Here is a 14,103-nt window from a genome sequence, read left to right as displayed (position 1 = left end):
TAGTGTTTTTTTACACAGACATTCCTGTCCTACGGTTATCATGCACAAACGGCATGCGTCATGCTGAGGATCATTCAGATTCCGTTACATTCCGATCTTGCTTTCATAGTTGTATCTACGTTACAATGTTACTGTCTGGAAGGTCAAGGTTCACCATGAAATAAACTGTTTCTTGAGAAATCCTGTGGAGTGTGAATATGCAAACACTATTTTACGTTATAGCAATATGAAGCTGGAAGTCAGGGACTGACTACTACACTAACATGGAATTGTTTTATGATGCTCATACCATGGACCATTTAGCTATTTGAATTTTAGGATGCTTTTAGGTATAAAAAATACAAATTTCAAGTTTTGAAATGGCCCTTTACTATTATAGCTCATAGAAATGCATTGAGTAACACATAAATGGCCAAGACAGCCCCCCCCCCCAAGTTTTCTGAGCAGAAACAATAGTTTTATCTTTGTTGGCTAGAAGACTAAAAACACCAGGAAATCTGCTCCAAGTGATTATAATCTAAAATCTGTTTCCAAGTATTCCCACACATAATAGACACATGTAAGCTAGCTTTGAAATAGTTTTTAAGAGCAGAAAATATGTTTAGATTTAAACACCTTGTTATAACACTACCTCATACTTTAATTAATTTGTATGGGTTACTTTTAGACAAGTCCTGTGACACTTGTGGGGGTCGTAGAGAAAACATACAATGACATACAATGCCTTCAGAAAGTATTCACACCCCTGTACCTTTCCCACATTTTGTTACAGCCTGAATTTAAAATTGATTATATTGAGGTGTTTTTCTTTTGGTTGTCACTGGCCTACACACTACCCTAATGTTGAAGTGGAATTGTTTTTCAATTATTTTTTTACAAATTAAAAGAGCAGCTGTGTCTTCAGTCAAGTATTCAACCACTTATGTCAAGTTCAGGAGTAAAAATATGCACTAGTGGCATGGACTTACTGAGTGCACTAATAGTGCCTAACATGATTTTTGAATGACTACCTCATCTTTGTAACCAACGTACAATTATCTGTAAGGTCGCGCAGTGAATTTCCAACAGATTCAACTAGAAAGACCAGGGAGGTTTTCCAATGGCCACCTATTGGTAAATACAATTCTAAGACATTGAATATCCCTTTGAGCATAGTGACGTTCTTAATTATAATTTGGATGGTGCATCAATACAGTCACTACAAAGATACAGGTGTCCTTAACTCAGTTGCAGGAGAGGAAGGATACCGCTCAGCGTTTTCACCACAGGGTCAATGGGGACTTTACAAACTGTTGTTTATTGGCTGTGATAAGAGAACTGGGGACAGATCAACGTTGTTGATGGCGTGAAAAGGAAGCCTGTACAGGAACATTTTCTCTCAAACATGCATCCTGTTGGCACAAGTAATACTGCTAACTTTTTGTCCTGAATACAAAGTGCTATATTTGGGGCAAATCCAACACATTACTGAGTACCTCTCCATATTTTCAAGCATAGTGGTGGCTGCATCATGGTCTGGTTATGCTTGTCATTGTTAAAGACTGAAGCTAAAGTACAGGGAAAATCCTAACCTGGTTCAGTCTGCTTTCCACCAGACACTAGGAGATGAATTCACCTTTCAGCAGGACTATAACCTAAAACACAAGGCCAAATATACACGAGTTGCTTACAAAGAAGACAGTGAATGTTCCTGAGTGACCTAGTCACAGTTTTGACTTAAATCTGCTTGAAGATCTATTTGAAGATGTAAATGGTTGTCTAGCAATGATCAACAACCAACTTGACAGAGCTTGAAGAATTCAAAAAAATAAATAATGTGCAAATGTGGTACAATCCAGGTGTGGAAAGTGCTTGGAGACTTAAAGCTGTAAATCGCTGCCAAAGGTGATTCTAACGTGTATTGACTCAGGGGTGTGAATACTTATGTAAATGAGATATTTCTGTAATTTTCAATAAATTAGCAACATGTTTTTTCTTCACTTGGTCGTTCTGGAGTATTTGTGTGTAGATGGGTGAGACATCTATCTAATCCGTGTGGAATTCAGGCACAACATGTGGAATAAGTCCAGGCGTATCAATATATTCTGAAGGCACTGCAGGGATTTAGATGCAGCACACGCCCCAAAAAAACGGATCTCTAGTTTATACTGACAGATTTTGATGGGAATTTATTATGTTACGTAGATTGACGCACTGGTTTGTCTATGTATAAACAGTTATTCAAGAAACAAAGGCAATTCATGAGGTTCTTTTCAACTTTATCAAAACAAGGGAATCTCCAAACTTTGGCACCTTTTAGTACAAAAATAAAACCAGAATAAAGTAGACACCCCAGGTCTCACATTCACACAACAATGCTGTGATTAAAGGGATAAATAAAATGCATTAAAGAGTTTCAAAATTACAACACCTCAGTGTCAATCACACACACGCAGTGCTACCCCTGTCTACACAGAGGCTACAGAAAAAGAAAAATGATTTCAAACACTTGTCGACATGGCAACTACACCAACATTCTCTCAAAACAGTGCTTTTGATTTCAGACGGTTTAAGATTTTATAGAAGTAAAAAAAAAAAAAAAATGATTAGGACAAACGGTAATACTGGACAGGTAGTCTTGGAAATGTATAATTTGTAAAAGACAAGCACACAAACGCATACATTCAGGGACGAACACAAGGAATGTTCCTTTTTACCTCTTAAGTGTCTCAAAGGGAAATGACAAGAGACACAACTTAACCAACACTCTGAAAGTGTGCAGGGGGTTCTCTTAAGACTAGGAAGGAATGGACCTACAGTATGTAGGTGTGTTAGATATGGTTAAGCTGATCAGTAAGGCACCGATGTGTTGGTTCAGGTCTGTCTCTGACTGGACAGGGCGACCTCCTCTTCAAAGAGACTTGACAGACCATGGGTAAGGAAGAGGAGATTTATCTTTTACTCCAGGGGATTCTGGGGGATGTGTCCTTCTGCCAGTGCGTCTGCCAGTAGTTCAGGTCGAAGGCATTCAATGGGGCACTGGATGTTCTGTCGAAGGAGACAGACAGACAAGAGGTCAGTATGGGTCCAAACTCAGCATGGGGATTTCAAGTTCTAATCCAACACATTTTCTCAGTTGTCTTTTGAGAGCGTAGTCTATGACTCACCACTTTGCGTAGTGTGTTGGTGGGGTCTCTGTATCGGACGGGCTGCAGCAGACTAGAGTCAACCTCAGCACCTGGTCTACGACAGTTCTCACAACGCCAGCCCTGAGAGGAGGACAAGCATTACATTTATACACGTTGGTCATTCAGCAGGTGCTCTTGTCAAGTTGCATTCAACTAAGGTAGGTAAGACAAGCACATAGCACAGCCATTGCCAGTAAAAGTGACCTGTTGTCCTCCGTAGCAGGTGCAGGTACAGATGGCTCCCAGGTATTCTTTCTGCCACTGGTTACCAATCTGGTACATCTTCCCATCGTCATAGCAGGTGGACTCATCTGTAAACACACACGCAGGAGAGGGAATCACACACACAGGCAGACATGGAGGAGGTCACACAGGCAGACATTGATGAGGTCACACACAGACATTGGAACTGTACTGTGTTGTATTCTGACATGCTGCCTGAGAAGACAGAAGTTCTGGATTCTTCCTTTAATATCCAAACAAGGCGCGGGTGGTGACTGATGTTAAAGTGCTACTTACGTGGTTCACACTTGAACTCTCCCTTCCCATTGCCCAGGCAGGTGCAGCTCATCATGGGGCCCTTCTCCTCCTGGCGCTCCCATTTCTCCCCGATACGGTAGTTGTTACCTCCATCATGACACCACTCTGTTGATGGACAGGTAGCGAGAGAGAGGGGGGAGATATAGAGAACAAAAAAATAGGTCAGACCTGTTGCATAACATCCGACACTGTCTCCCAGCCCCTAGATCGGATTGGTGTAACCAATATGGCAACCATTACACCCAGCCAATCAGGTGGCAAGGGATCAATAAAGTTTCTTAAATTGCATTGAATTGAAGAGGTAGTTAAATACTCACTAGAGGAGTCACATCGGAAGTGTCCACTGCCTAGTCCCAGACACCTGCACCACAGCTTGAAGCCCGTCTCAGACATGCGCTCCCACTCGGTCCCAACGTCATGGTAGGTGGCTGTGAAGGTGTCGTAGCACGAGTCCTTATCTGTGCCGGTGGAACCCTCTGTCACTACAGGCGGAAGAGAGGGGGTTCATTTCACCACAGAATCACAGGCTAAGCTTTGTAAGTAAACGCCTATCTATGAACTTTCTGAACTATATTTTCTGACCGTGGAACAGCATGACTCAAAACAACATCCGGATTCACTCATACCATCTATTCTATAGGTTAGATTTCAGTACTGATCCTAGATCAGTTGTCATAGTTACTGCTGGTTCCTTACGGGTGTTGCCGGCGGTGACAATCTCCTCCAGGATCTTGTGTTTGAGTGCCCCCTTCAGGGCCTCTACGATAACGTTGTAGGAGGCTCCGCTGGTCAGGCCGATCAGAGTGGCACTGGTGGAGGTACCAGGCAGACGCATCTGAGACAGGAGGGAGAGAGAGGAGATGGAAGGAGAGAGATATGGAAGGAGGGAGAGAGAGAGATGGAAGGAGAGACAGAGAGAGATGGAGGGAGAGATGGGAGAGAGAGGCGATGGAAGGATAGAGAGATTGGGAGAGATGAATGGGAATGAGAGTTGTAGAGCGTCATTATAAATAAGAATTTGTTCTTCACTGACTTGGCTAGTTAAATAAAGATTACATTTTTAAAAAGTGTCTCTTAGATGTGTCTTTATGTGAGTGTGTGTGTGTGCCGTGCCCTCTCACCTGGAACATCTTCTCGTTGACGTGTGTCAGAGGGTTGCAGGACACCAGGTACTCTGAACTCTGCTTGTAAGGCTTCCAGGCGATGGTGGTCTGGGTCTGGGCCTCCTGAGGGATTCCTGTGTCCTTTTCTGGAAAACCAAAGGGAGAGCCACCAGGCACGTTCACGCTCACCACCGGCACCCTGCGCCCCTCCGCGTCCGGAAGGGGCACAAACACCAGGGGTGTCTGGCCGTTCCCATAGGGTGTCTGGCCGTTCCCATAGGGTGTCTGGCCGTTCCCATAGGGTGTCTGGCCGTTCCCATGGGGTGCCTGGGGGTTCTGGTTGTTGTACTCAGTGTACTCCACGTTCTGGCCCTGGCCCCCCAGGGTGTCTAGGCCGTTGTTACCTACTACTGTTGGGACACGGCTCTCCTTTTCTTCAGGCACGTCCAGGTGGTCGTAGCCTCCGGGGCGGTTGGGGAGTGGCAGTGTAAGCAGGGATTCACGTTCTGGCCGGGAGAGAGGGGTTAGGAAGCAAGCGAGTTAGGGAGGGAGTAGGGAGTTAGAGGAGCTGCAGTAGCATGACGCCGCCAGCAGGGGGTGGCAGTAAGTCTGCATACTAGAGCCACTACTGTACTGCAAAGCACTGCACTTGAAGTAGAAGTTGCCCCTAAGCACAGATCTAAGATCAGATTACCCTGCCCCCGTTTTAAGTTTTAACCATTAAGGGGAGTGGAAAAATATCTGACCCTGTATCAGTGGTTTGGGCAAATATCTACTCCAAAGCCTGCCACTGCCGTCAATACCTTTTGAAACGCTTGTTTATTCAAAGTGAGTGAGCAGTATTATTGTTTTAAAAGACACAGCTGTTTGTAACAGATGCTGGCACGACTACAAACCAAATCTAACATCTCGGTCTATGAGTTGCTAGGCTGTTCTTACACTATTCTACTGCAGCTAAGCACATATGCCGGCTTCCCAAACCGTTCTTTGTAGCATCACCATTCAGCTACAAAAAAAAATCAGGTTTTGGGCCATGTGTGTATGTGTAAAGAGTGTATGTGCTGTACTCACGAGTCCTGGCCGTGCCCACCAATGGGGTGCTTCTCTGGACATTCTGAAGAGCGATGATCTTGATGATGTACTCGGTGCCTGGTCTCAAACCTGAAAACATCCAACAACATCAAGCATCAACCTCTGCTGGAGGAAATCACATGTTGATTTGAGTCGATTCAGGTGTTTTCCATAAGCTGGACGGGTTGAGAGGCTTGAGCTTTCAGAGGGTGAAGAGGAAGGGGTGGAGTTTAAGAGGGCGAGGGTAACTTTGGAGAGAGAGAGAGAGAGAGAGAGAGAGAGAGAGAGAGAGAGAGAGAGAGAGAGAGAGAGAGAGAGAGAGAGCGAGAAAGCAGAGTTTGACATTTACCAGAGATGGTGGCGTAGTTCTGGCCAGCGTGGGGGCGGGGGGTAAGCTCACGGGGCTGCGCCCTGCCTGCCTCCTCGTAGGTGATGTAATATCCTGTGATACGTGTGGCGGGGGGTTCCCAGCTGAAGGAGATGGAGTTGGGGGTCAGGGAGGTGAACTGGAGGTTGGTGGGGGAATGCACCGCTGGTTTGGCTGTGGTGGCCGTGAGGGTGAAGGGGGCGCTGCGTGCATCACCGTTGATGGTGTAGATGTGGATAGTGTAGGAGGTGCCTGGCTCCAGACCTGAGGGACATCAAACACAACACACTGTCAGTCAGTCAAGAGCCCACTCTGTACTGTATATGGGTAATGTAGTTTACTATAATGATGATAGTTTAGGTGAAAGTGAGGATGGATAATGTAGTTGAGTGTAGATGGGGCGATAATAGGTAATGTAGGTCATTTATAGATGAGAGTGGTGAAAGCTGTGTGATGTAGTCTACTGTAGATGAGAGTGGTGATGGGTAATGTAGTTGACTGTAGATGAGAGTGGTGATAGCTGGGTAATGTAGTCTACTGTACAGTACCAGTGATGGTGTAGGTGCGCTGCTCTCCGGGGATTGTCTTCTTGATGGCGGGGCGGCTGCCGCCGAGGGGCTGAGCTTCGATGAGGTACCCAGTGATGGTCTCAACCTTAGCACGCCAGGTCAGCGTGATGGCTGAGTCCTTCACGTCAGAGATACGCACACGCCGAGGAGGACTGATGTCTGGGAGAGAGAGTGGAAGGGAGAGGGAGAAGGAGAGGGTGAGTTTACAGTGAGTAAACCAGTGGCCAGTAGAGTTAAAACTCTGTGAAAGCTGCTTACTGTCCAGCGTGGTGACCTCTCCCTCCAGGGGTCGGCTGGTCACAGAGTTCTTCAGGGCGTAAATGTGCACTGTGTACACAGTGGCCACCTACACAGGAAACACATGTTGACAGACACATAAATACAGTGACAATACATGACCTGAATTTAGACTGTTTATCAGACACCTTCATCTAGAACATAGTTATGACATACATTCAGAATGTAGTACTGATAACTGTAGTCTGTTATTTACCATGAGTCCTGGGACCACGGCGCGCGTGGTGTCTGGGGCGATGGTCATCTCCTTGGTGGGTCCATTGTTGTTCTTGGGGTTGACAACCACGCGGTACCCAGACAGCCCGGAGCTGGGGGAGCGCCACGACACGGTGAAGGAGGTGTCACCAACCTCAGAGATGTCCAGATTGGTGGGAGCAGGGATAGCTGGGGGCAGAGATGGACATTGAGTATGTGTGTATGTGTGTGTGTGTGTGTGTGTGTGTGTGTGTGTGTGTGTGTGTGTGTGTGTGTGTCTGGTATCTCCTACCTGTGGCCTGTGTGCCCACCAGTGGGGTGCTGGGGGTGCGTCCGTGCAGAGCGATGACCTTAACAGTGTACTCTGTGCCGGGGCGGAGATTCCTCAGTACCACGGTATCGTCTGTCCCTCTGGGCGCCGGGCGCAGCTCTCTCTCGCCTTCCTCAGGGCTGGAGTACAGCACGCGGTATGATGTCACCGTGCCGTCCGGACTGTCCCATGTGATCCTCAGGGAGGTGGAGTCCACCTCAGAGAAGGACAGGGCCTTGGGACGGTCCATTGCTGCAAGGAAACGGGGGGGGGGGTGAAGGCAGAAAGAAGGGAACATCAGAATAACATACATTTGTACATGTCTTTCCTTTGTTATAATGACAGATCAAGGTTTTATTTAAACTCTTATACAAACCGAATGCACACATACACGCATGTACACACACACGCACCTGTGATGGCGTTCTCTACCAGAGGTGTGGAAGGTTCTCCATCGGTTCCCAGAGCGGTCACACTCAGAACGTACTCCACCGTGGGCATCAAGCCAGTAAACGTAATCTCGGTCTGATCTAGATCCACGGCAAGAGAGAGAGAGACAGAGACAGAGACAGAGAGAGAGACAGAGAGAGACAGAGACAGAGAGAGACAGACAGAGAGAGAAAGAGAGAGAGACAGAGACAGAGAGAGAGAGAGAGGTTGAGCACAGGAGTATAGCTGTAGAACAACAGAGGCTAAAGCTCCTTTCTATCAATGTCTCACAACACAGTCACAAAATGGCTGCCGTACATATGATCACAGACGGGCAGAGGACAAGGGAAAGAGCAGGGGCCGGTCTTACCAGGGGCCACCACCTCAGAGAAAGAGGGGCCCTGTCCATTCTTGGGGACGCTGGTGACCCTGTAGCCATTGATGGGGCCCTGGGCTGCGGACCAGCGCACTGTGATGGTGTTGTCCTTCACATCTGTCACGTCCATGTTGGTGGGGCCCTCCACGTCTACGGAGAAAGGAAGAGGGAGGGAGAAAGTGAACGAGGGAGATATGGGAGGAAGATACAAATACATTACAAATGATCTACACATGAATCTAAAACTATTTTCTTCATCTGATCATTCCTCACTACTGGTAGATCAAGGCATCATTTCCAGATAACCAAATACATTTGAAATCTAAAATTGTAATAACGGACACTAGATGGCGACACCAGATCAGAGCCTGTCCTGTCCCAGACATGAACATGTCTATAAATATGTAGTTGATCACGTGTAATTAATATGAGCATGACACTTAACCCAAACTGCTTCTGTAAGTCTCTCTGGATAAGAGCATCTGCTAAATGACCAACATGTTGATGTAATAAAGGTGCATTAAACCATCAGCCCGTACCAGTCTTGTGACTGATGTAGATGGGTGTGCTGGAGGCCGGGCTGTCCCCTCTCCCTGTCACAGCGTAGACGGTGATGGTGTAGTCTGTCCCTGGGTTCAGGTTAGATATGGTGGCCTCGGACTGGGAGCCGGGGACAGTGAACTCCTTAGCAGGGCTTTCTCCACCGGTCTCTCCGTGGATGATCCTGTAGTACCTCACGGTGACAGAGGGGGCGTCCCAGCGGATGGTGATGCTGGTGGGGCTGGTTGAGGTCACTTCCAGGTCGGTGGGGGCGTCAGAGACTAATGGAGAGAGGAAATCAGGAAATAAGACTAGACACATTAGGAAGAACAAAGAGAAGGGAGGATGAAGAGGAGAAGGAGGGAGAGGGAGAGACAGAGAGAGAGAGACAGACAGAGAGAGAGACAGACAGAGAGCGAGCGAGACAAACAGACAGAGAGAGGGAGAGAGACAGAGAGCGAGAGAGAGTGAGAGAGACAGACAGAGAGCGAGCGACAGACAGACAGACTGAAAGCATAGAACGATAACAGATAAAGACAGAGACATGAGGCTGTATCACAACCGGCCGTGATCGGGAGTCCGATAGGGCGGCGCACAACTGACCCAGCATCGTCTGGGTTAGGGTTTGGCCGGTGTAGACCGTCATTGTAAATAAGAATTTGTTCTTAACTGACTTGCCTAGTTAAATAAAGGTTAAATAAAAAACAAAACCAGTCTATACTACTCACTAGTAGCCTGAGTGCCAGTGAGAGGCAGACTCTCCTGGTTCCCGCTGACAGCGTAGACCTCAACACTGTACTCTGTCTCGGGGGCCAGGCCAGTCAGGGTGAAGTGGCTCCTGGTCGGGGGCAGTCTCTCGTCCTTGGCCCTGCCTCCGCTGGTCATCTGGTAATGGATACGGTAGCCGGTGATCACGGCGCCGGGGGCCAGCCAGTGGATGGTGAAGGAGTTGGTCAGGACGTCAGCAAAGTCCAGGCCAGTGGGAGAGTCCAGGGCTACAGAGGAGAAGAGAGACACACAGCCATGATCTACATGATACACACGCTGTAGGCATACATATCACCTACTACATCCTGTAGGCATACATATCACTTACTACATCCTGTAGGCATACATATCACCTACTACATCCTGTATGCATACATATCACTTACTACATCCTGTATGCATACATATCACTTACTACATCCTGTATGCATACATATCACTTACTACATCCTGTATGCATACATATCACTTACTACATCCTGTAGACATACATATCACCTACTACATCCTGTAGGAATACATATCACCTACTACATCCTGTATGCATACATATCACTTACTACATCCTGTAGACATACATATCACTTACTACATCCTGTATGCATACATATCACTTACTACATCCTGTAGACATACATATCACTTACTACATCCTGTATGCATACATATCACTTACTACATCCTGTATGCATACATATCACTTACTACATCCTGTAGGCATACATATCACTTACTACATCCTGTAGGAATACATATCACCTACTACATCCTGTATGCATACATATCACTTACTACATCCTGTATGCATACATATCAGTTACTATTTGTGCAAAACTACGTGTGCATTCGTCTCTCTTTTGAAGACATTTAGCCTGACAAACTGTCCTGTGACTGTCCATACTCACTTGTTCTCTGAGTGCCAGTGACTGGTGCGCTCTCTCTCTCCTCGTAAACACACACCACGCTCACCCTGTACTCTGTGTTGGGCAGCAGGTCTGGAGGAGAGATGGACAGGAAAACCCTTTTTAGTTACCTCATAGTTAGTCTCCAAACCGACGCCACAACACACTGCATGAACCAGTGAGGTGTATGACACAATACATACAATGGTAATAATACTGTTCTATTTAGTTCAGGGGTAGGTCATAGGTCATGATGATGTCACTCACTCTGCAGCAGGAAGGTGTTGGTGGCTCCGCCCACATTGAGCTCCTTGACGTCGTCGTCGTTGCTGCTGGGGTGGTAGCGGATGACGAAGCGTGTGATGTCACTGGGCGTGGGGACGTTGGGGACGGTCCAGCTGATCCTCATGTGATCGGGGCCCACCCCTCCAAAGTTCTGGTTGGTGGGGGCGGGGACGGCTGGGGTGGGAGAGGGGAGATAATTAGGATACTAACTAGGAAATTATGTGGTAACAATAGATACCTTTAAGAAATTTAACTTGATTGCTTCTATTCCCAAAAAGACCAAAATTAAAGTATCTGATAATGATTCATTCATTTATGACAATTTTACCATGTAATTACCAGGATATGACAATTTTACCATGTAATTACCAGGATATGACTATTTTACCATGTAATTACCAGGACTATTTTACCATGTAATTACCAGGATATGACTATTTTACCATGTAATTACCAGGTTATTACCATTTTACCATGCAATGACCAGGTTATTACCATTCTGCTATGTAACGACCAGGTTTTTACCATCTGACCATGTAATGACCAGGTTATTATCATCTGATCGTGTAATGACCAGGTTATTATCATTTGACCGCGTAATGACTAGGTTATTATCATCTGACCATGTAATGACCAGGTTATTATCATCTGATCGTGTAATGACCAGGTTATTACCATCTGACTGTGTAATGACCAGGTTATTATCATCTGACCATGTAATGACCAGGTTATTACCATCTGACCGTGTAATGACCAGGTTATTACCATCTGACCCTGTAATGACCAGGTTATTACCATCTGACCGTGTAATGACCAGGTTATTACCATCTAACCGTGTAATGACCGTGTAATGACCAGGTTATTATCATCTGACCATGTAATGACCAGGTTATTACCATCTGACCGTGTAATGACCAGGTTATTACCATCTGACCGTGTAATGACCAGGTCTAGCAGACTGTAAAGTAAAGAAAAACCAACAGGTATTTAGAATGATAAATAATAGAAGAGCATGCCAAGGAGAGGGGAGCTCCACACAGTTACCTCCAGGCCTTCTGTGGCATGTCCAGATGGGACAAGTCAACCAGACAAGAGAGGACACACTAGAGCATGACAGGTATGAAAGAAAAACCTGGACGCAATCAACAATGACATTACTGCTATGATCAGTGCATATATCTACAACATGAGTATGTAAGGGGAGTATGTAAGGTGAGTATGTAAGGTTTGTGAGGCAGTATGTTCAGTATTTAGCTTCTTTCATAGCCCCCCCCCCCACCCACCCACCCTCTCTAACTACCCCCTCCCCTTGTAAAGTTGAAGGGTCAAATCACCAGTCTGGGTTTGTGTTCTGCGTGTGGCCGGCTCGCTCTCCCCTTCCTCCGTTATCGTAGTGACACTGATGTCATAATCCACACCGGGCTCCAGCCCGCGCACCGTATAATGGCCCGTCGACGAGTCCACCGTATCCATGATGATGGGCAAACTCTCGCCCGACGCCATAACCGTTACACGGTAACTTGTGATGGCGGTAACGTTTACCAGGGCGGTCCAGCGCAGGCCCACAGTGGTGTCGGTGACGTCGACAAAGTGGAGGTCGTTTAGCTTGGGCACGTCTGAAAGGTTTGAGTGCAGAGCGAGGCGCAGGCAGAATAAGACATACAGACATAGAAATCATAACAGACAGACAGAATCAAAGCAGATGAATGAACCGTGATGCATAGCCATACACAGTGGGACAGACAACACAACACCCTGTAGCAGAACAACAGTAGCCATGCTGGTTAGAGTTTATCAGACCCATAAATGATGTTGACCAGATCAATGACAGGAAAGGATGCTCGTGGGTTTTCAGAGTAATGGTTGTTCAACCGGCATATTCACATGATATCCTCAATGAATTAGGATCTCTAGCTTCTCCATGCATATCTTACAAACAAACAGCCATGGAATACAATTACAGTTCAGCCAATGACCATGTTAGCCGGACAGTGTGCAATTGAGGCATCACAACGGACAAAAGACAGACATGTACTGCAATGGTAATTCAGAAGAAACAACTGGGGATTTATACTGAAATGAAGAGTGATTTTAGGAATTATCCTTCAGTGAAAAGTGCTTTCAGCGTGATCAGCCGTGACCGTGTGTTTTGCTGGCAGGGAGATTCCGTACTTCAGAGAGAAGCCAGACTGGGAGGTTTATGGGAAGTTGGGCCTGTCCAGGTATACCACTTTTATGGAACGTGTACCGGAGTGTGAAGTGGGAATAAATCGGAGTTGAGAACGGTGAATATAAGAAGGGGTGGCAGAAGTATCGAATCGTACTTCAACATTTCCTGGCCACAGATTGAGAAGGAAAGCTATCCAATAAACTCTCACACACACAGAGGTGCGCAACACACCATAGCGAACACACACACACACACACACACACACACACACACACACACACAGAGGTGCGCAACACACCGTAGTGAACACACATACACATTCCAACACTCCCCTTAAAATAAACCAATAGCGAAGACTCAGACAAAACCATTGAATGTGTGTGTGTATCTCTGTATGTGTTTGTGTTGTATCTGTGTGTGTGTTTATGTGTTTAATCTGTGTCTGTGTTTATGTGTTGTATCTGTGTGTGTTTATGTGTTGTATCTGTGTGTGTTTGTGTTTGTGTGTCTTTCTATCTGTCGGAGCAACAGAACACCAGCTCCACAGCAAACAGACACTACCTGATCCAGAATCAGTCTAACCCTTCAACACAGCACAGCTCAACCTCAGCCTGTGCTCAGGTCCACTGATCTGAAATCAGCTGTGTGAAGCTGGGTGAGACAGCCAGTCCTACCTTGGGTGACAGTGGTGGACACAGGGACACTCTCCAGGTTGTCTTTGACAGTGTAGACAGAGACGTTGTACTCCACTCCTGGACTCAGGTTCTCCAGGATTAACTGGTTCTGGACCGGCTGGACCAACTCCTCCAGGGAGTTTCCTCGCTGCCCATTGGTCGGGGTGCATGTCACTCTGTAGCCTGTGATGTCTGTAATAATAATAACAACAATAATAATAATCCAAATAACAACAATAATAATAACAATAATCATCCCAATAACAATAATAACAACAATAATAATAATCCAAATAACAACAATAATAATAACAATAATCATCCCAATAACAATAATAAC

The 14,103-nt window shown here is 46.2% G+C and overlaps 1 protein-coding gene across 1 annotated transcript; it reads right to left on the bottom strand.

Annotated features, from left to right (window-relative positions):
• Positions 1-2,241: 2,241 nt before the first annotated feature.
• LOC129850871 (fibronectin-like) lies at positions 2,242-14,034 on the bottom strand. The gene is made up of 21 exons (XM_055917060.1): positions 13,764-14,034; positions 12,254-12,535; positions 10,902-11,093; positions 10,638-10,727; positions 9,693-9,959; positions 8,964-9,245; positions 8,419-8,574; positions 8,033-8,149; positions 7,602-7,871; positions 7,311-7,498; positions 7,076-7,163; positions 6,797-6,976; positions 6,231-6,512; positions 5,882-5,971; positions 4,829-5,316; positions 4,404-4,542; positions 4,025-4,189; positions 3,687-3,812; positions 3,372-3,478; positions 3,147-3,248; positions 2,242-3,027 (listed from the first exon to the last, which is right to left on the bottom strand). The coding sequence occupies exons 1-21, from the start codon at positions 14,017-14,019 to the stop codon at positions 2,938-2,940; spliced, it is 3,957 nt and encodes a 1,318-aa protein (XP_055773035.1). The 5' UTR covers positions 14,020-14,034; the 3' UTR covers positions 2,242-2,937.
• Between the last annotated feature and the right edge of the window lie 69 nt (positions 14,035-14,103).

The sequence above is a fragment of the Salvelinus fontinalis genome, unplaced genomic scaffold (genome assembly GCF_029448725.1).
Source record: "Salvelinus fontinalis isolate EN_2023a unplaced genomic scaffold, ASM2944872v1 scaffold_2398, whole genome shotgun sequence".
NCBI lineage: Eukaryota > Metazoa > Chordata > Actinopteri > Salmoniformes > Salmonidae > Salvelinus > Salvelinus fontinalis.
Note: the sequence above shows the minus strand (reverse complement) of the source record. Positions and strands in the feature narration are given on the sequence as shown.

What these genes read in the sequence shown, in the direction of transcription:
- LOC129850871 (XM_055917060.1), bottom strand. Translation starts at nt 14,019, where the DNA reads ATGATTATTGTTATTATTATTGTTGTTATTTGGATTATTATTATTGTT. An exon ending in CAGAACACAAACCCAGACTG is followed by an intron (nt 11,094 to 12,253) that starts GTGATTTGACCC and finishes CTCCCACCCCAG; the next exon opens with CCGTCCCCGCCCCCACCAAC. An exon ending in CAACACCTTCCTGCTGCAGA is followed by an intron (nt 10,728 to 10,901) that starts GTGAGTGACATC and finishes TCTCTCCTCCAG; the next exon opens with ACCTGCTGCCCAACACAGAG.